The sequence below is a fragment of the Nannobrachium achirus genome (genome assembly GCF_963921795.1).
Source record: "Nannobrachium achirus genome assembly, chromosome: 12".
NCBI lineage: Eukaryota > Metazoa > Chordata > Actinopteri > Myctophiformes > Myctophidae > Nannobrachium > Nannobrachium achirus.
The window spans coordinates 63,532,974-63,556,619 of NC_137832.1; the positions used below are offsets into that span (position 1 = coordinate 63,532,974).

At 44.3% G+C, this 23,646-nt stretch overlaps 1 protein-coding gene across 1 annotated transcript in view; it reads left to right on the forward strand.

The window, feature by feature from the left end:
• The window catches only part of LOC308295976 (disintegrin and metalloproteinase domain-containing protein 9-like), a 92,529-nt gene that overhangs the window by 44,423 nt on the left and 24,460 nt on the right, over positions 1-23,646 (forward strand). The window contains exons 13-17 of the mRNA XM_080739079.1: positions 1,151-1,243; positions 1,414-1,521; positions 2,423-2,513; positions 2,632-2,737; positions 3,837-4,023. Of these exons, the coding sequence (XP_080595205.1) occupies positions 1,151-1,243; positions 1,414-1,521; positions 2,423-2,513; positions 2,632-2,737; positions 3,837-4,023 (585 nt within the window). The remainder of the gene's footprint in view (positions 1-1,150; positions 1,244-1,413; positions 1,522-2,422; positions 2,514-2,631; positions 2,738-3,836; positions 4,024-23,646) is intronic.

A 23,646-nucleotide genomic window follows, 5' to 3' on the forward strand; every position in this document is an offset into this window, starting at 1 on the left:
CCTACATCTATACTATAATTTTGCGAATGTCTGTCTGAGTGTCTGTCTGTCTGAAACAGCGTTTCTCCTCAGTGGCTGGAGCAATTGATCTGAAATCGCATCACCATAAGCATATGAACACACCTGACATAACTGTGAAGCCTGTTTGTCACTTTCACAAATCGTATGCTTTATATTAGCATTTTTATGCTGTATCTACTATCTATTCTGCATCTAGCATGAGGCACATCTATTCTGCATCTAGCTTGAGGCAAAATGTTTAACCAGCTCTGAGTGTGTGTGTGTGTGTGTGTGTGTGTGCAGGCAGGCGGGTGTGTGTGCAGGCGGGTGGGCGGGCGGGGGGGGGGGGGGGGGGGGGGTGGCAGTATCTCTGTAGCCATTAAACGAAACGGGTTTCTTACATTGATGCTCAATCCCTCATATACTGTGTGTACAGTGCACACCCCATAACCCACACACTGCACATCATTTCGGAGCTCATATCTTTGAACGGGTAAGGGCTAGTATGAATAAGAGTAATTTTGTTTACAGGGCGTTACTCATTTTAAACTCCTAAACTCAGCACACTAAAATATGTATCTGAAAACATTTGAGGTTAGAAATAAGCAACGCAGTAACAAACATGCTTCATGCTGGCCCCCTTGGGCAGCCTGAGTGACAGGCTGCACAGACACTAGCCTTTCTGCTGCACAGCTGCTGTGAGGGAGATTCTAACGTTACTACGGGAACTGAAACACAGTTTCAGACTAAAAATACAAACAAATTAAAAGAAATACATTTCTAGTTTCCGTTTCCAAAGTGGTCCTCCCATGTGCCATCAGGTGCTATTCGTAGCATTTTTGTGTAGATGCCATCCAGCAGCTTCTCCTGTTGTGAAAGTCCTTGTCTGTGCCCTGACTGGAAAGCATTAAAGAAATAATCACATACTTGAACTATGAACAACTGACAGTGTGTGTGTGTGTGTGTGTGTGTGTGTGTGTGTGTGTGTGTGTGTGTGTGTGTGTGTGTGTGTGTGTGTGTGTGTGTGTGTGTGTGTGTGTGTGTGTGTGTGTGTGTGTGTGTGTGTGTGTGTGTGTGTGTGTGTGCGTGTGTGTGTGTGTGCGTGCGTGCGTGTGTGTGTGTGTGCACGTGTGCGTACGTGTGTGTGTAGGAGTGTGAGAAGGACCCATGCTGTGAATATAACACCTGCAAGCTGAAGTCGGGAGCTCAGTGTGCGTACGGAGTCTGCTGTCACAAGTGTCAGGTAGATCAACTATTATTCATGTTATAATATCATATTCATATTTATTGATCTATATACATATCACACCCAGCCTTTTTGTCATGGCCTGTGATTATCCATGACATGTTGGCCGCGCTGGCCGTAGGCATGCAGTGTGCATGGGGTGATCATATTGTCGCTCTCTTTTTTAGTTCATTCCAGGAGGAACAGTGTGCAGGTCCTCTACAGACAAAGAGTGTGATTTAGCAGAATATTGTAACGGTTCCTCAGCCCTCTGTCAGTCTGACGTGTTTGTGCAGGTAAGCACACACACACACACACACACACACACACACACACACACACACACACACACACACACACACACACACACACACACACACACACACACACACACACACACACACACACACACACACACATGCTCTCTCACAGACACACACATGTACACTAGGGCATTCACCAAATATTCGAATATTCAATATCAAAGAACTACTATTTGACGTTGTTCACCGAAGTCTAATATATATATATATATATATATATATATATATATATATATATATATATATATTTTTTTTTTTTTTAAATATATAGTTTATAAAGCTTGGCTAGATAGGAAGTCATAAGAATGAGTTGTCAATGCCCCTGGTGGATGAATTTGTTAACGCTCTATATCAGGGGTTCTCAAACCTTTTTAGGCTGTGACCCCCAAAATAAACATATTTGAACTGGGGACCCCCACCCTGACAAGCACTTGGAATTGTAGGTATTACACGTAATTTGACTTGGTTCCGCTGGTAAATATTGTGAAAATAGCAGTTGTGAGCTTGTAGATCTGCTATTTTCACAATGTTTGCCTCTTGCTTTCTTAATATTTGACAGTTTTGCCAGTCCTGTCGAATATTCGACTATTCGAATACTAAGAATCACTATTCGTAAATGCCCTAGTGTACACATGCGCGCACTCACACTCACTCACACATACACCAAACCATTAAGACCTGAGGCTGATTCTACTAATGCCTTCTAAATCAGTATTTTTTCGTATCCCCAAAGTGACATGTTTTTGGCCGGGGGTCTCCATATATGGGTAACTGGTCTGATATACATGGCCAAGGATCGCATGTCTCCCTGAGGCATCTTACTAGTTTACTGGTTTTAATGGGTTAAGTTGACCTTGTGTTGTGTTGTCCTCAGAACGGTCATCCCTGTCAGAACCAACGGTCCGTCTGTTATAATGGAAGATGTCAGAACTACGAGCAGCAGTGCAAAGACATATTTGGACAAAGTAAATATTCTGCTTTTAGCTTCACTGTCGTTTGAAGTTCAATTAATTTACTTTCAGCCCCATCTGGTGGTTAGATATGGTAACAACAGGTACACTCCTTTCCTCTGCTCCCTATCAGAGGCCAGAACAGCTCCAGATGTTTGTTTTAAAGATGTAAACAGTAAAGGAGATCGTTTTGGAAACTGCGGTTATCAGAACTATGGTTACAAGAAGTGTGAGAGCAAGTAAGTACAACACACACCAACAAACACACGTACAGTATAGACACAGCAAGGGGTAAACCCAGTTATTGTTCAGCCTGCTGATCCTATTAATGCCCCAGCAGATGTCGCTTTTTAACCTTCTACTAGATAGATAGATAGATAGATAGATAGATAGATAGATAGATACCTAGGGGGAAAATCAGTTGCCCAGAGGCAGCACAGCAGTATAAGGTTATTTACAAAGTTACAGAGAAGTAAGAAAAAGATAAAAGAAAAACAAGAACAGAGTACAGTAAAGAGCAAAGTACATCAAGAGAGGGAACAAATAATATATAAATATATACATCTACTGTTTGCAATACACTATAATCTCCGTCAAAGAGGTTTTGGGCGAACTTTATACTTGGTTTAATTATTACCTTAGTAAACCTTTTCATAAATACTTTAAACTCGCTAGTTTAAAGTATTATTATTTTTGAGCGGTGGTCACAACGCTCCTATACGTGGCCGTGTGTGTGGGTCTGTCTGTCTGTCTGTTTGTCTGTCTGTCTGTCTGTCTCCGTGTCCGTAGCCTGCACTCCTGCAGTAACCTTTTCTGACCACACATGTTAAGGGAGGGGCGCTGTTACACACACACACACACACACACACACACACACACACACACACACACACACACACCACCGCTCAGTTCACACGAGTGTGATTTTTTAAATCATCATGATATGTGTCTTAGTAAATTAAACTCTATTATTATTTTTTAATGAATGATAAACTAGGATATGTTTCTAAGCTTTCTACTGGTCCTACTGAGTGAAGACCCGCCCTCGCTGTGGTTGCAGCCAATAGCATTCATTTCCGTTTGCATTTTGGACCGGATATCAACCGGATATAGAGAGGGGATTTGAAATAATATAGGCTTCATTCATGGTCTGTAGAAACTAATGGTGTGAAGCTGTCCATATTATTTTACAGTCTATGACACACGCACGCACGCACGCACGCACAAAATAACATAAATGATGTGTACCTTTTTCTGAACATGAAGTGTGTGTGTGTGTGTGTGTGTGTGTGTGTGTGTGTGTGCGTGTGCGTGTGCGTGTCGTATGTGTCTCCATAGAAACGCTCTATGTGGTAAGCTGCAGTGTTCCAACGTGGAACACGGTCCCACCGTGTTCGGAATCGAACCGTCGATCATAACGACACCGATCTCGGGGACCAAGTGTTACGGAGTGGACTTCAAACTGGGCACCGACGTCCCAGACCCCGGGATGGTTGCCGACGGCACCAGGTGTGGAGAGGGAAAGGTATGTCAGTGTGTGTGTGACTCAGGAGGTCCTGGAGAGAGTCAAAATTTGCATACAGACTTCTGCTGTTAAGATGAATAATAGATAGTCCTTTTTCAGTCATTATGGTGTTATTTAATTGCTCCTCTGTATAGTAGCTGCAGTTGTTGTTCATATTGATGAAAATGTTTGTATCAGGGTCTATATCAGCAAAGTTTGTGTCATTCATACCAATATATGGTTGGAATCATGTACGTACACACACACATGCACGCGCGCACACGCACACACACACACACACCCACCCACACACACGAAAACACACACACACACACACACACACACACACACACACACACACACACACACACACACACACACACACACACACACACACACACACACACACACACGATAATCCATGTCTGTCTGTGAGCTGGTGTCTCTGGCAAGTTGACTTTTATCTTGAGATAGTGATGTTGTTGACCTTGGCTCCTGCAGCTGGTGGAATGTTGTCTTTTGGGTAGAGCATGGGGGGATGTTGATGTTCCAGGTCGATGATAGCAGCTTTCAAACTCAGGGCTTTTACGCTTCCTTTTTGAGAGCAGAAACTTTCTCACAGATAATATCCAGTTTGCGCTCATTTTCGAGGATGCTTGCTGTACTCCGTCTGAGGTCAGCGTTTGACTTTTAACTGTAGTGGAGTTTGTGCTATCAAGCTGTTTGTGCATCATGGAGACAGGGTAGTCAAAGCTGTGAGAGTCCTTGCACTGGAGATTTACAGTCTCATGTACAGAAGAGGCCAAAGCAGTGTTTGTGTCCATTTCAGCACCTTTCATTTGTAATTGATCAGTTCCTTCAAATCACGAATCACTGTTATCTTGGCTGTATCTCCATTAGGTTTTACCATCACTTTGCCATTTCTGCTCCATGTACCTTGAATTCTTTTCTGTTTCTTGAGCATGCGCGCCTCTTTGGCAATTTCAGCGTTTTTCTTGGTTAGATGCTCGTTAACATAAACATCCCGAACCTTTAAGCATTCTTCCTTGTCTCAAGAGCTCATCTTTGTATTTTCTGTTTGCGAATCTCATCAGTATCACAGGGATTGCTTTACGGTCCTTGCTCTGGAGTGTGTAGCAGGCTGCGATGTGATCTTTGTTCACCACAATCTCTTTTGTTTTAAAGAAATCAATGACTTGCCTTTCAATGGTTGCTTGTTCATCTGGCGGGGTATCCTCGATGAGGCTATTGGCAGCAGCCGCCCTAGCATAGGAGAATGATTTAACTCTCAGCCCCGAGATAATTACGTCGTCCGCTCTCGAAAATTGCTCCAATTCATCCACTTTTTTCTCCAGTTCTTCAATCCTTTGATCTCTTTCCTTGACCGTCGCCTTCAACTCCAAGACCTCCTTCATCAGGTCACCCTGATGTTGGGTCATCAAATTTGTCAAATTAGTCGACAATTTGGTCATCTCCTCAGCCTGAAGGCTGAGTGAGGTCTTTATTTCTTCGAATTCCTTTTTCGTCATTTTGTGTCGTTTAGTTGTTCTGTGTGCTTCACCACAAGTGACCTTGTGGGAGCTTTAGTCTATGCGACTGTCTTTATCGGTGTCTGAACACTCTCTATGATCTTCTATGATCTTCGCCAACACTTTCTTATTGTAGCTCTCTCATGGACTGGCTAAAGTTCCATGGCATATGACAACCATGACTATGGGAGGTCTACTAACTCCAAACTCTCACACATGAGCTCTCTTTCCTCAGGACCAGACATCACTTTCCTCATTCCGTGCCCATAGGACCCTGAGGTGTGGTCACTGCCAGTGATTACATGGATAGGTATGATGATGTCTGCAGCCTCTTCTGGATGCAGGATGGCATGCTGAGTTTTCGTGAGACAAAAGCTGCATGGACATACATGTCTGTGTCCTCGCAATGGATGCTTGAAGACATAGTTCCTACATGTCATGCCAGTTGTCGGGGCGTTTGACATTTCTCCCTCACACTATACAATGTCACCCTGCACCTGACAAACTTGTGCTTTCAACTTCTTCAGCTTCTTCAATCTCACCTTGTTTTCTGAGTTGACCATGAGTTGGTTGAACTCAGCAGCTCCTGGGAACTTTTCTTCAGGCTTGAGGATAACATTTGGGATGTATGGATGTTTTGCTGCTTGACGATCATGCTCATAAGCCTTGATGCTGAAGAGTAGGTCAGCTTCAACATCAGCATGGCGTCAGAACAGATTTTATCCAGATAGTCACTCCAGGGGTACTCTGAGTCATCCCTCTTCCTAGTCTCACAGTCCTCAAGTGTGGGGATCGCTAGCCTCCAGTTGAGCCCCATTTCCACAAGGGTGATCTGGTCTTTTGGTTCCTCTGTAATTGGGTCTAGGTTGAAGAACTCTAACAACATGCTCTTAACAGTCTTGCACATTGACCCTGATGGAGAGATCGGTCCACCCGGGCCGACAGCCTCAATCTCTCCTTCTGGGCCACATTCATAATTGCACCAGATGGTGTACAGATAATTTCAACTAACAGCGAGAAGGAATGTTTCAACCTCAGTTTAGCCATCTAAAAGTGCAGTCACTACCTCTAGTGAGGTAGTGCATGACCTACCAGTGTAGGAAAAGACCTGTCGAATAGCTCAGTATTCAAATGGGTCCTCATCAATGAAGGCAGTTGATACCAGGCCAATCTGCCCCCCATCCCTCCCCCCCAAAAAGAAAAGGTACAGATTTGCAGAGGCTATGTTGGCAAATAATATGACATCCACCTCCCATAGTCATGGTGTATGCCATGGCACTTTAGCTGGTCCATGAAGGGCTACTATATAAGAAAGTGTTAGAAGGTGATGTCTGATCCTGAGGCAAGAGTTAGAAGATGTCAGAGGAGACTTGAAAGTATGTGTCCTCTTTGTCGTCTATGGTGAGTGCAGTTATTACCTGTGGGGAAGTCAAAGCTTCAAAGTGGCACATATAAGAAACAATTTACACTTTGTCCTCCACCTGATGATGACTCACTGAATCTTCATCTTGAAAAGACAACCTTACATTTTGCCAGCTCCATTACAACCTGGTAGAGCATCCCTTACTCCTTGGTTGTGGTTGTGAACTTGTGAATGGGAAGTGCTGACCAGTGCATCATACCCCCCCCCCCCCCCACCCCTTGCCCCAGCAGCTCCCACCTTGTCACTCTTCAGATGACAGTAGTTTTTGCGACCGAAGGTCGCATATACTCTGAAGAACCGTGTCACTTGAGTGTCCTTCCTTCCTTCCGTATCCTCGTGACCGTCCTTCCGTATCCTCTGTGATGTCAGTGTGATGTCAGCGAGTTGTGACATCACTTCCTGTACAGGGCGGCTACACGAAATGTGGATAACACTATATATGGAGATAGTCCAGTCCATCATGTCATATGGGACTAACGTCATAGAAAGTAGCCATTGTTAGGCCGGAGTCATTGGCTGTCTAAACATGGAGATGTGGATAACACTATATATGGAGATAGTCTAGTCCAATATGTCATATGGGACTACCGTCATAGACAGTAGCCATTGTTAATCCGGAGTCAATGGCTGACTGGCTGTAAAGGAAGTGATGTCACATGACATACTTTTTATGCCCATATATGAGTCCTAACATGGAGATGTGGATAACACTATATATGGAGATAGTCTAGTCCAATATGTCATATGGAACTACCGTCATAGTAGCTATTGTTAGGTCGGAGTCAATGGCTGTCTGTCTGACTGTCTGTACAGGAAGTGATGTCACATGACATGCTTTTTATGCCCATATATGAGTCCTTCTGTACCACATCTCCATGTTTAGGCAAACTCCACACAGAAAGGCCCTATCGCCAACCCAACCTAGGGTGTGAGCGATAGGGCCTTTCTGTGTGGAGTTTGCATGTTCTCCCCGTGTCTCCTAGGGTTGATACCCTCACAAAAACATGAACAAACTCCCCTCAGAATGACAACAACTAGAATCGTCAGAGAAACGCTGTGGTTGGCCAGATGGTCAAGAATTGGCGCGACAGGGTGAGGTCATTTGGACCATATCGCTGCTAGACTGCCAGACAGTGTGGACGTGTCGCTGCTTGCTCCCGCTTACGCTCGCTTATGCTTACATTCTTCTGCTGATACTGATGTTTTATTTTTCTTTTTTTTCTTTGAGAAACTACAAATGGATCCTGGATACTTATAAAACCTCCGGGATTGTTTTTTGCTGTACTGCAATATACTATTTTTTCACTGGATACGTGGCATCTAGCTAACTAGCTATCAAGATGGCCGGCCCTACCATTTCAACAGGGGTTTATCAGAAACTGCTTCAGAGGATTGCAGTGCTTGAAACGGAAATATTCCAATTAAAACAAACCCGAAGACTGGATAAACCAGGTGCCTGGAATTCCCTTGGTGAAAAGCCAAAGATGAAAGAACGGACGACAGGCAGAACGCCGTCCCAAAGCACTCCTATCACAGACGACTGGCCGGCATTACCCCAACACAGCGCTGCTTCGACCCCCCTTCATAAATGGACTACTGCCAAGGGGAAAAACACTGCTAAAAAGACAGTCCAATCTCAACAAACACCAAGTGTGCAGCTGGCTAATAGATTCATGCCACTGGCCGAGGACCAAAGATGCCCCTCCGATGACAGGGGTAGCATCTCCCCAAGCTGGCTAACAGAACAGCTGCTAGAAGCCCCCCGAAGTCCCCCTGTTGACAGAGAGAACGTCCCACCCAGCAGGGTAAGAACCACCTCAGTGACTGATCCTGATTGTGGGCGATGCTGCTTTAAAAGGTGTCAAAAGCACAAGGAAGGCAAAAGTTATTTGTTTTCCCAAAGACACAGTCTCTGACATGAATGACAGAATTCTGGATCTTGTCAACAAACACCAAACGGTGAAAACCCTGATCCTACATACTGGCACATGTGACACAGAAGAAAAACAGTCAGAAATCTTAAAGGAGAATTTCAGGGCTCTATTCAACGCATTGAGCTCCCTGAACAGTGGCATAGAGCTATGGATCAGCGGCCCCCTCCCACCAATGAAAGGCACAGACGAGAATTTCAGCAGATTGTTCTCTCTGAGCAAATGGCTTTTAGCTGCATGCATCGACAAAAATGTGCATTTTATTGACAACTTCAGTTTTTTCTTCGACAGAAGACACCTCTTCGCTGCACGGCAACTAAATGGGCAAGGAGTAAAGCTGTTTATGCAGAATGTTTTCCATGCTCTGACTTTGGCCGGAACACAAAAATCCAAAACAACAGATTGTGATGAACAACTCTTATCTGCTACCCACGAAGAATCCATAACAAGAGACGGTGTTATGGTTACTGAATTGCCCCCCTCGGCCGAGGGGGGAACGGCCTTGGCGAACAGAGGAGATTTAAAAACAACAGTTACGGTTGTCCCTGCCCTCCCTGACGAGGAACTGATTATGGAATTGCCCCCCTCGGCCGAGGGGGGAACGGCCTTGGCGAACAGAGGAGATTTAAAAACAACAATTACGGTTGTCCCTGCCCTCCCTGACGAGGAACTGATTATGGACGTCATCTCTGCCGAAGTGAATGCAGAGATGGGGTTACTCAGGGAAATGTTTGAAGAGGAGAGTAATGAAGAAGAGTTTTGTGGATTCTCTGCTTCAGCCGTGGCTGGCCCGAACCTTGAGCAAAGTGAACTGGCAACTGACAACGGAGAGTTGACAGAGGAAGAGGAGGGGGCTGGCACAACCGAACAGAGTGAACTGGTAACAGACAATGGAGAGTCGACAGCCATGGACTCAGCCATCGCTGGCCCGAACCATGAGTCAACCAATGCCCCATCACCCCAATCCTCCTCTTTCTCCCTATCTCCAATGCCTCTTCTAGAATTCACGAATGGAATGAATGAACTCATTAACACTGCGATAAAAATGACCCCGGCCAGATGCCCGGTCAAAGGCCCAGCGCCACAACCACCACAGGCCAAACGCCCGGCTCCACAACCACAATCCTTGAAAACGCCTGAAATTGACCCCACCGTGCCCCAGAAATCTGTGGCCTGGGTGCTTTCGCCCCCACCCATCCCTCCACGACCTCAACGACAGAAGACCCGGGCCTCCCAACTGGACAATACGTTCAGCCATTGATGTCAGCTGGGTCCGATATTTTTATACCCAGCAACTAACGTATCTGGACCCGAGGCTCCTCTAGGCGCTTTTATTAAGCAGGCTCACAACATTTCTACTGTAATTTCAAATAGAGTGTCCAGGACAAGCAGTGGCGCTGCTAATTTAGCTAATTTAACGTGCATTCCCTGTAGGGGCTATAGTACAGTAAAATGTCATAAAATAAACCTGGCACTTTTTAACATCAGATCACTTTTAAACAAGCCATCCTCTGTAAATGATATAATCTGTGAAGAAAAACTAGATATAATTTTTTTAACAGAGACATGGCTGGACACAGATGGAGCTGTTGAAGGAAAAATAGGCGGAGGCTTGGCATACATTTTCTCTGATATTTTTAAATTCAAGCCCCTGTATTTTGGAGGTTTTTCATCCTTTGAATATCAAGCTAACTTATTTGAGAGTCAATCCTCTGTTCTAATGATTACGATATATCGCCCACCAAAATGTAGCAAAGCCTTATTTCTCACAGAAATATCAGAACTTCTATCTATCTGTTCCACGGACTATGAGAGAACCCTTATTGCTGGCGATACAAATCTACATGTGGACATTGTTACAGATCTTACGGCTATGAGTTTTGTACAATTATTGCATTCTCTTGATTTTGTTCAGCATGTTACCGGGCCTACCCACAATCAAGGCCACACTCTTGATCTCGTGATCTCTAAAGGGCTAAATATTTCTATGGACAGAATCATCGCTAAGCCTGACCTATCAGACCACTATTTACAGTGTTTTAATATGACTGTCTCTGATTTAGAAAGAAATAATAGAGAATATACTATAAAAAGGAGATTTTTCGGATCTTCTTCAGCAGAAGAGTTTGCTTGCCATTTTGCATGTTCACCCCCTCTTCCTGATACTCCCTCAGTAAATGATATGGTTCAACGTTTTAATCTTAAATTAGAGTCAGCTCTGGATATAATAGCTCCTATGAAAACTAAAAAGAAACTTAAATCCAAAGTGACACCCTGGATAAACGATCATATACGTTCACTCAAAAAACAATGCCGCAGAGCAGAGCGAGCTTGGAGAAAAAATAAACTAACTATCCACCTACAGATTTTTAAGTCTTCAACAGCCGCCTACAATAAAGCCATGCGTCTGGCTAGGCAGGCTTATTTTTCCGGAATTATTAATGACAATAAGAACAATCCTAGGGTCTTATTCTCTACCATTGAACGCCTTTTAAACCCTCCCCAGTCCTACAAGCAGTCACTCCCTGCCTCTAAAGCAAAGTGTAATGAGTTTGCATCCTTCTTTGACAACAAAATTGAGAACATTCGAGCTGGTATTCTGAATAATACTGTCACAAATGCAAATGCGGTTAATGGTGCCATGTGTAAAAGTGTTGATAAATCTAGGGGGAGCCTAGTATCATTTTCTGCAATTGATGAAGAGGAACTTCGTAAAACCATATCGCAAATGACATCGTCTTCTTGCTCGTTGGATGCAATACCCACGCCGTTTCTCAAAGAGGTTGTAGACTGTGTTATTGAAGATATCCTAAAAATAGTAAATAGCTCTATACAATCAGGTGTCTTTCCAGACTCACTGAAAACGGCTGTAGTCAAACCCTTACTCAAGAAACCCAACCTTGACCCGTCCGTGCTGGGTAATTATAGACCCATCTCTAATTTACCTTTTCTGGGCAAGGTCCTAGAAAAAATTATCTTTCATCAATTGGATGTGTTTCTGCAGAACAATAAGGTGCACAACAAATTCCAATCCGGCTTCAGGAAAGGACACAGCACAGAAACTGCACTTTTAAAAGTTATTAATGATCTTAGGGTGGCTGCTGACAACAAAGATGTGTCCTTTCTCCTTCTGCTGGACCTAACGGCGGCTTTTGACACAATTGACCATACAATTCTAATACAACGTCTCGAACACTGGGTAGGACTGTCAGGGACAGCTCTGTCGTGGTTTTACTCTTACCTAACAGGCAGAAGCTACTTTGTTAATCTAGCTGACTTTGAGTCAAACAAACACAACATCTGCTCTGGCATTCCACAGGGCTCGATTCTTGGTCCTTTACTATTCTCCCTCTATATACTGCCGCTGGGAGAACTTATTTCCGCTCACGGTGTGAATTTCCATTTCTATGCTGATGACAAAACGCTGATCCACGCTTTCGTTTTCTCTCGGCTGGATTACTGCAACGCACTTCTCTCTGGTCTGCCAAAGAAAACAACTGACAGACTACAACTTGTTCAAAATGCGGCAGCCAGAGTTTTAACTAAAACTAAGATAAGAGAACATATTACTCCAGTCTTAGCGTCGCTACACTGGCTCCCGGTTGTTTTTAGGATTGATTTTAAAATACTTTTACTTGTTTATAAAGCTCTAAATGGTCTGGCTCCTTCGTACCTCTATGACTGCCTGCATAGATATGTTCCAACCCGCCCACTCAGGTCCTCTAGTGCAGACCTACTTGAGGCGCCAACAATGACATATAAAAAATATGGTGAAGCAGCTTTCTGCTTCTACGGACCGACAGCTTGGAATAAACTCCCACTACACCTAAGACAGGCAGCTTTTAGCTAAATGTTTAAATCCCTGTGCTGCTATTTGACGTCCGCACTGTTCTGAAATTGTTATTTCTCTGCTTAATTGTAATCATTTTAATTATTTGTTTTTATTCTGTATTTTTATTTGTATTTTATTTTTTCTCTGTTAAGCACTTGTGCTTCATTTTCTGCTCTGTAAAGCGCTTTGAGCTGCATTTCATGTCATGAAAGGTGCTATACAAATAAAGTTTTATTATTATTATTATTATATACATGGAGAAATGGAGCAAACCTGTTTGGCCTAAACATGGAGATGTGGTACAGAATGACTCATATATGGGCATAAAAAGTGTGTCATGTGACATCACTTCCTGTACAGACAGTCAGACAGACAGACAGACAGACAGACAGACAGACAGCCATTGACTCCGGCCTAACAATGGCTACTGTCTATGACGGTAGTCCCATATGACATGATGGACTGGACTATCTTCATATATAGTGTTCTCCACATCTCCATGTTTAGGCCCTATCGCTCACACCCTAGGTGGGGTTGGCGATAGGGCATTTCTGTGTGGAGTTTGCGTGTTCTCCCCGTGTCTCCTAGGGTTGATACCCTCACAAAAACATGAACAAACTCCCCCCAGAATGACAACAACTAGAATCGTCAGAGAAACACTGTGGTTGGGCAGATTATCAAGAATTGGCGCGACCTCGCCCTTTAGGGCGAGGTTGCATGTCACCCTGAGGTCGCATTCCACCCTCGGGTGTCTTACTAGTATGGAGCTTAGAATTAAACTGTAGCCTTCAATGATCACTTTCACATTTCAAGGTAAGCAAATTAAACAATAGCACTGTGTATATAGCTTTTGTCCCTGGCTCTCTCCCTATGAAATAAAATAAAAGGATAACAGACAGAACAGAATGAAATCAACAGTTGTCAATAACAAACAGCCCACAGCCCTCCCCACCCAAACAATTCCCGAGTCTCTGTAAACTCCCCTTAAAGGGATATAACACTTTCAAAACTTTTTTTTCGTCTAATCAGGCTTGTATGAACACCCTGAACAGTTTTTAATTTGCTTCATTCAGTATTTAGATATTTGATGTAAATGTTACCACCTCCGACACACCCAGGCCCTCTCCACATACACACCCATTGTAACTTCAAACTCCATTTTAACCATGATAGATTCATTAAAAACACCCATTATTTTTTCTGGTGACTCATAATACCCTCCTAATACGTGAGCAGACCGTGTTTTTTCAATAACTTTTTTCATTTATTTTCAATAAAATATTATTGTATTTAATGTTTTCCATTTTCCCAAAGAATTATTAAAAATAAAAGAAAAAGGTTATTGAAAAAACACGGTCTGCTCACGTATTAGGAGGGTATTATGAGTCACCAGAAAAAATAATGGGTGTTTTTAATGAATCTATCATGGTTAAAATGGAGTTTGAAGTTACAATGGGTGTGTATGTGGAGAGGGCCTGGGCGTGTCGGAGGTGGTAACATTTACATCAAATATCTAAATACTGAATGAAGCAAATTAAAAACTGTTCAGGGTGTTCATACAAGCCTGATTAGACGAAAAAAAAGTTTTGAAAGTGTTATATCCCTTTAAGTCATCACATCGACTCAAAACAATAAACGGTATACAGTTCAGAGCGGACGCCTCCGCACACGGTCAGAGCAATAAATCAATAAAATCCGCGGCTCCGCGAAAACGTCCTCTTCTTGCCGTGACCCGCAGCCGCGAACCGAAACGAAACGCACAGTCTTAACGCACGTACAGTTAACGCACGTAGGCCTACAGTCTTAACCCACGGGGTACCCCTTTTAACAGAACGTGGCTTGGTTTTGTCTCACCGGCCGTTGTTTTCTCCAGGTCCTCGCGACACGCCGGCTGGCGTCTCGGTTAAGAGTCCAACGCACACAGGATCCCACAGCAGCAACAAACTTTACCACGCTCTCCTCCTCCGTATATACCACAGTCCTTGACGGTTGGCTGCAGCCTACATTAGCGCTAAACTTTTTGCAACTAATTCATAAACTGCCGCCGATCGGAGATCTCCATTCACCTGTCTCCCTCACTGGTTCCTGGTACGATTTCCCCCCTCCCCCCTCCAACCACCTCCATACATAGACTCCGGTGGCATCAATCAGACAATCATTCCCCCCCCCCAATCAGGCCCATTACACATTATGAAAGGAAATACATCAACTTTTGTCAAAGTAGTTTTTTCTCAAAGGTCATCACATGTTATCCATACTTTTAAATGAAATAACATGCATTAAATAACAAGTGGATTTATAATATAATGTGCTTTTGTCACAGTGCTCTTGCTAGGTGTCCTGATGAGAAGTGCATTACAGTAATCCAACCTGGCGGAGATAAAGGCATGGATTAGTTTTTCGGCATCTGGCTGAGTGAGGGTGGGGCAGAGTTTGGCGATGTTTCTGAGATGGAAGAAGAATGTTTTGCAGAGGTGTTTGATGTGGGTATCATAATTGAGTTGGGGAACCAGCACGAAAGGTTCGGATTCTGATGTCTGACATCAGGATTTTCCAGAACTGGCACTGTGTCTGCATATCTCCATATATGGGCATAAAATGGATGCAGACAGACAGATACAGATATCTCCATATATGGGCATAAATGGACACAGGCAAACAGATGGTCAAAGATCTCCATATATGGGCATAAAGTGGACGCAGACAGACAGATACAGATATCTCCATATATGGGCATAAATGGACACAGGCAAACAGATGGTCAAAAGGGGTCCTATGACATCAGGTATAATGGGGTTTGCATTAAGTTTGTCTCCTCCATCTGTTTGTCTGTGTCCCTTTATGCCCATTATGGAGATCTCTGTATCTGTCTGTGCCTCCGACTGTGTTGCAGACACAGTGCCGGTTCCCCCTTTAATGCAAACCCCATTATACCTGTTGTCATAGGACCTGTTTTGACCATCTGTTTGAAAAAGCGACAGAGATCTCATGTATGGGCATAAAATGGACGCAGATAAACAGATATCTCCATATATGGCATATATGGGCATACAATGGACGCAGAATCACAAAGATCTCCATATACGGGCATAAAAGGGACACAGACAGACAGATACAGAGATCTCCATATATGGGCATAAAATGGACGCAGATAGACAGATAACTCCATATATGGGCATAAAATGGACCCAGAACTATATCTGCAGTGATCTCCATATATGGACATAAAATGGACGCCGACAGTGGACAGACAGACAGATACAGATATCTCCATATATGGGCATAAATGGACACAGACAGACAGATGGTCAAAACGGGTCCTATGAAAACAGGTATAATGGGGTTTGCATTAAAGGGCGGGGCATTCATTCCCTATTTACATTGTTCCGAGTTGGCCAGGTCGCCGACTAGACGCTAGACCATATATGGAGATATCTAGCTGCTGACCTCATCAGGATGACATCACGCTGATGTCACATCATACACAAATGAGCGGCCCATATATGGAAATGTCTAGCTACTGATCTCATCAAGATGACATCACGCTGATGTCACCTCGTACACAAATGACCCCTATAAATACAAGCAGAAACATTCCTCGACTCAGACCATACAGCCAGGATCACCGAAGCTTATAGCTTATCATCACATCCAACCATCTCAAGATCTTCAGCTAGTTCTCCCAGCAAGACTTCAGAGCCATTACACACTCGCTCTCCATAGAAATCTGTAACACTATACCTTTTTGTGGTTCCTGAAGAAGAGAGGAATAGCGAGATTTCACCAGAAGAAACCAGAACAGACCTTGAGCGGAAGAGAAGAGGAGGTGAACAGAGAAGAGGCCACAACAGAATCCTGTTTCCGGATACAGCTGTCAGTCCACCTTCTGCACAGCTCACCAAGAAAGACCTTTCTGAGCAAGAATGTACCGTTTACTCATTCTATTTCCCCAGAATGTGCTGCCTATTGTCAAATGCCTTGGTCATATAGACAACATTGACAACTTGAATGGCTTAAATTTCGGAAGCCATTACCCAAGACAAGGACGAACTTTGCTTAAATGGTTTGCGGATAAGGTTCAGATAACTCCGCAAAATAGGATACTGTGGAACTTCAAGGAAGGACAATATGGCCTCCATAAGTTTAAAGACGGCGAAAACATTTTTCCACCGAACTTGAAACAGGACAAGTACGAGTTGTTAACTTTAGGCAGTCTTAACCGCCAAGGGTCTGAAGAGTTACCACAAGATGTGCGTAAGTACTCCAGTGTGACCAATGGGAACATGGACCGAATGATTTTAGTAGTCCAGAAAGACCCTGCTGCTAACAGTAGCACTGTTAGCACCAGGACAATTGACCGCGTTTATGTCTCACAGCACCATTATAAAGGTGAACGGAGTTGGATTTGGGGTAAAGATAATAGTTATGTTGCAGCGGAAACCCATAGAATCCCGACAGAACTCTTACAAGAGATAAAGACTTCCACATTAACAGGCCGTACATTCAAAGCCTCTCCGAAAGAGAGTGGAACAAGTGGTCCAGGTGGTCCATTTGGAACAGGTGGTCCAGGTGGAACAGGTGGTACAGGTGGTACAGGTGGTCCACGTGGAACAGGTGGTACAGGTGGTCCACGTGGAACAGGTGGATTAATCTCATCAATGATGGGAGGTTTTTTAGCCTGGTTGCTGAGATAGCCAGAATCCGGTTGCCGGACTTGGGCGAGATCTGGTATGAATGACACCCCAGAATCGGCCCCAGAAGAAGAAGAAGAATGAGCTCCTACATGACCCGGAACGGATATATTGACAGTGGCTATGGACCATTACCACATCCCACATCACATCGATAGATACCTTTATTATCCCACAGGGGAAATTCAGTTGCCCAGAGGCAGCACAGCAGTTAAGGTTACAAGTTACAGAGAAGTAAGAAAAAGAAAAAGAGTACTGTAGTATACAGTCCAAAGAGCAAGCACAAAAAAAGATAAATACAACATAAAGTGTCGAAAGCTATTGCAAAAAGAGAAGAAGAATATATACATAAAGTGACCATGAAACATTCAACGCTCATAATATAAGTGACACGTCACGCAAACAAAAAAGCTATACTCAAGCATAACTTAGTAAACAGTGCCAGGGCATGATCACCAATTACCTGGGAGCAGGGCTCCAGACTAACTTTTTCATAGGTAGCACTGGTGCCACCTACCTTTTCATTAGGTAGCACCACCAGAAATTAGGTAGCACCATCTTTTTTCTTTGTATAGCGTATAGCCTTATCATGCTGATGATAGTTGTGTTCATTTCCATACCATAGTTTGCCTTGATGTAGGCTAAAGATTAACAATGACCCAAAGTCCCTATTTGCTAAATATTTTAATCCAAGTGGCTAAATATGTCATTTTAAACAGAATAAGCCCTTTCCCAAGATACAACGCAACCTTTCATGGTTGGATGTGACTTATGGGGGCTAGAAGTGTTAGTGTAAATAGTAATAAAGAAACTGATGGCTTATTGTGTCTAAAAAGACATATTTAGCCACTTGTACACATGCCCCAATGCGTACGCATGCCCCACATTTTAACACGGTAAATGCGATAAAACAAAAGAACGAAGCAAATGAAAACAATTTGACACTCACTTTTTCTTTTCTCTAATTACAATCTAAAATATGAACCCTTGTTGTAAAAAAACAAAGTTGTCCTTTAAAGACAAATTTTTCTTTTTGACTAAAACTATTGACTAAAACTGGACTAAAACCTTTGTGTGGGTTCGTCGACTAAAACTTGACTAAAACCTTTTGAGTTTTAGTCGACTAAAACTAGACTAAAACTATCAGCGATATAAATGACTAAAATCTGACTAAAACTAAGCAGCATTTCGTCAAAAAGACTATGACTAAGACTAAATCTAAAATGCCTGCCAAAAACAACACTGGTTGGAGGGACGTCCGATCCGGGAATTCAGAGGTATCTTTCAATTCTTCAACATCAGAGTGTTTGACACAGAGACCAACAGCTGGCTGAGCAGCAGATCTTTAGGACAGCATCATCCAGAAGGACGACACCATTACGCAGCCTTCACCCACCATGGAGAGCTATACATATTTGCCGGCAAAGGAATCCATTTCCATTACTTCGATGATCTGTAGAAGTTCAGTCCAGAGACCTTCTCTTGGAGGAAGGTTGAGCCCAAGATACGGTATGGGCAGCTGCGTGGTGGGAGATGCTCTGGTCCTCTTTGGAGGGGTAGATGACGGCAGGGCATGTGAAGAGCTGCTTATCTTAGATCTGAGTCCTAGTCTCAAGTCGTTGTGTAAGCTAGCAGTTCTTCAGTACGGTCTGGAGTGCTCTGAACTCCCACATGACGTCAGGTGGGAGCTGGCAACCATGACTGACAACATCTCATCAACCACTGGGCCAATCAGCAGCAACCTTGAGCATAGTGAGTCAATGGGGATTGGATGGAGCTGAAGCCCCACCCATTTTTGGAGGTGTACGCCATTGATAAGTCCAGAGCCATTGAGAGTTACGGTCCGCTACCTGGCCCTCGCACCTATGTCGCACCGCCAATCTCACTGATATACCCATATATGGAGATCTCTATATATGTCAGTCCTTGTCTCTTTCGTGCCCATATATGGAGATATCTGTATCTGTCAGTCCTTGTCACTTTAATGCCCATATATGGAGATCCCTTATGTCATCAGTATATGCCAAGGTTCCAAGTGGGAGGGAAAGGTTACGAAAAGTGACAAAAGTAGAAAGTATATATCCAGTTTCACAAGTTTAAAAAAATGTATAAAATGTATGTTTTTTTAAGTAGCCGATCTACAAGCTCACAAGCCGATCATCGAGTACACAATGCATCGACTCGCATCGTGACGCATTGTGAACTTGTAGATTGGCTATTTTAAAATGGCCAAAATGTATGTAGGGCTGAAAAGGTATGTTTTAATGATCAAAGGTTATGAGGCCAGACCTACAGTAGATACACACATGACAGGAAGGTGAGTGAGGGCCTTCATTACAACATGAATCATACTTGTCCCTTTTATCTCCATATATGGAGAACACTGATGTCATCAATATTAAGCCCATATCTGGGAATGCCCATATATGGACGTATTCTGTCAATCTCATGTGGTCTATGACATCAAACATCATCTATGGCAGATGTGTCATCTCCATATTTGGGAACATATGGTCACATTTTGGCCAACTTAACCAACTTTTAAGCAACTTTTGGTCAAAGTTGCACAGCTAAGAAAAGGGGACCAAAGGGTCTCCGTGCCAGCCAACAACAGAGGAATCACATTAAAAGGGGGACCAGAGGGTCTCCGTGCCAGCCAACAACAGAGGAATCACATTACTCCGGCTTCCTGGGAAAAGTCTACACCAAGGTACTCACTGCAAATCCTCTTCACGGCCGATTGGTCAAGTTTGCGTGACATCACAACGTACAATATAAGACGGGTCGACTGATCTCTACGCGTATCTGTCTCCACTAACGGTCTGGGAGTTATCCAGAAACGCCTTTGACGAGAGAGGAAGCAAAGGATCCCCTTTGATCGCCAGGGCTTTGTGACCATGTTTCGCTGGGCGGAGCCTCTGGGCGGAGCGGCACTGGACAGAATGTTCCCCGCCTGTGTGGCGGTGGGGCGGGACAAGCTCTACTCCTTCGGAGGGATCCAGGTCTACACTTGGGAGATGGAAGACAGACAGGAAGAAGAGCAGATACCGGATCAGATAGACGTTCACATCTTCAACATGGTAGCTTTGCGCTGGATCAGGCTGCCCGCGGTGACGACTGAAACAGGACAGCGACCCCCTGAGGTTCCCGCGGCGCGCAAGCTTCACACAGCTGTGCTCATAGAAGATATCGTCTACGTCTGGGGGGGGGTGGTGTTCAAAAGCAAGCAGGAGCCATGGGATGAATGGATTCACGTTTATGGATTCAACGTGGACACCCACAGATGGTCCAGGCCTGAGGTTTATGGGACCGTCCCACGTGTGGCACGGTCCCATTCAGCCTGTGTGGTGGGCAAGGTTATGTATGTCTATGGAACCTGGTGGTTTGATGGAACCTGGTTTGAGGAGAGTGAATATCATGACATTCTATGCGCTGGCATGTACAAGTTGGACACCGTCACCATGGTATGGTCTTTAATCAACACCGGAGGCCCTGCACAGCCCGTTTCACAGTATCACTCTGCCACCGCCATCGGTACAAAGATTTTTGTGTTGGAGGGATGTCCGATCCGGGAATTCAGAGGTATCTTTCAATTCTTCAACATCAGAGTGTTTGACACAGAGACCAACAGCTGGCAGAGCAGCAGATCTTTAGAACAGCATCATCCAGAAGAACGACACCATTACGCAGCCTTCACCCACCATGGAGAGCTGTACATATTTGCCGGCAAAGGAATCCGTTTCCATTACTTGGATGATCTGTGGAAGTTCAGTCCAGAGACCTTCTCTTGGAGGAAGGTTGAGCCCAAGGGGAAACAGCCGTCTGGGAGATACGGTATGGGCAGCTGCGTGGTGGGAGATGCTCTGGTCCTCTTTGGAGGGGCAGATGACGGCAGGGCATGTGAAGAGCTGCTTATCTTAGATCTGAGTCCTAGTCTCAAGTCATTGTGTAAGCTAGCAGTTCTTCAGTACGGTCTGGAGTGCTCTGAACTCCCACATGACATCAGGTGGGAGCTGGCAACCATGACTGACAACATCTCATCAACCACTGGGTCAATCAGCAGCAACCTTGAGCATAGTGAGTCAATGGGGATTGGATGGAGCTGAAGCCCCACCCATTCTTGGAGGTGTACGCCATTGATAAGTCCAGAGCCATTGAGAGTTACAGTCCACTACCTGGCCCTCGCACCTATGTCGCACCGCCAATCCCACTGATATACCCATATATGGAGATCTCTATATATGTCAGTCCTTGTCTCTTTCGTGCCCTTATATGGAGATATCTGTATCTGTCAGTCCTTGTCACTTTTATGCCCATACATGGAGATCCCTTATTTCATCAGTATATGAAAGTATATTATCCAGTTTCACAAGTTTAAAAAAAATCAAACCTCGGTTCGAAGTGAAGCAGTGAACTTTTATTCTATGTGTTTTAGAGTTATGAACTCTGTGATCTCTACATTCTTTATATTCTGAATGAATTAATGATTTTATCTGGAGGGCCGAATTGTCATGTGAAGCTTGACCAATCCTCAAAGTATCCAATCGTCAGACCGGGACGGACGCTACACACATACGTACGTACTTACGGACGGACGGACGGACGGACGGACGGACGGACGGACGGACGGGACAGATAAAACCTGTTCATTCTGAACTGAAATGGCCATATATGGACATGGGACACACATTTTGCTTTTTGGAAAAGCCTATTCATTCTGGACTGATATTCTGGACGTACGGGACAGAAAAAACCTGTTCATTCTGGACTGGAGTGACCATATATGGACATGAGGTGACATACATTTTGTTTTTGAAAAAACCTGTTCATTCTGGACTGAAATGATCATATATGGGCGTGGGACACACAAAGCCTTTCATTGGAAGCGCTTCAAAAATGTATAAAATGTACATTTTTTAAGTAGCCGATCTACAAGCTCACAAGCCGATCATCGAGTACACAATGCATCGACTCGCATCGTGATGCATTGTGAACTTGTAGATTGGCTATTTTAAAATGGCCAAAATGTAGGTAGGGCTGAAAAGGTACGTTTTGTAATAATGATCAAAGGTTATGAGGCCAGACCTACAGTAGATACACACATGACAGGAAGGTGAGTGAGGGCCTTCATTACAACATGAATCGTACTTGTCCCTTTTATGCCCATATATGGAGAACACTGATGTCATCAATATTAAGCCCATATCTGGGAATGCCCATATATGGATGTATTCTGTCAATCTCATGTGGTCTATGACATCAAACATCATCTATGGCAGATGTGTCATCTCCATATTTGGGAACATATGGTCAAATTTTGGCCAACTTAAACAACCAACCAGGTCTGTGCATTTCTTTTGGTCAAAGTTGCACAGCTCAGAAAAGGGGACCAGAGGGTCTCCGTGCCAGCCAACAACAGAGGAATCACATTAAAAGGGGGACCAGAGGGTCTCCGTGCCAGCCAACAACAGAGGAATCACTTTACTCCGGCTTCCTGGGAAAAGTCTACACCAAGGTACTCACTGCAAATCCTCTTCACGGCCGATTGGTCAAGTTTGCGTGACATCACAACGTACAATATAAGACGGGTCGACTGATCTCTACGCGTATCTGTCTCCACTAACGGTCTGGGAGTTATCCAGAAACGCCTTTGATGAGAGAGGACGCAAAGGATCCCCTTTGATCGCCAGGGCTTTGTGACCATGTTTCGCTGGGCGGAGCCTCTGGGCGGAGCGGCACTGGACAGAAAGTTCCCCGCCTGCGTGGCGGTGGGGCGGGACAAGCTCTACTCCTTCGGAGGGATCCAGGTCTACACTTGGGAGATGGAAGACAGACAGGAAGAAGAGCAGATACCGGATCAGATAGACGTTCACATCTTCAACATGGTAGCTTTGCGCTGGATCAGGCTGCCCGCGGTGACGACTGAAACAGGACAGCGACCCCCTGAGGTTCCCGCGGCGCGCAAGCTTCACACAGCTGTGCTCATAGAAGATATCGTCTACGTCTGGGGGGGGTTGGTGTTCGAAAGCGAGCAGGAGCCATGCGATGAACAGACTGCATTTATTACAAATGCCCTGCCCCTGCTCCCGTGGGCTTAAAGTGGCCACTAGGCGGTCTTCACACTTTTTCAGACGGCTTCACTCGCTGAAAATCCAGGGTCACAGACATCTGTATTTGCACATTTATGTTTGTGATATCCTCCTGCCCATAAATGGGCATATGATGGGTCATTCGTGGT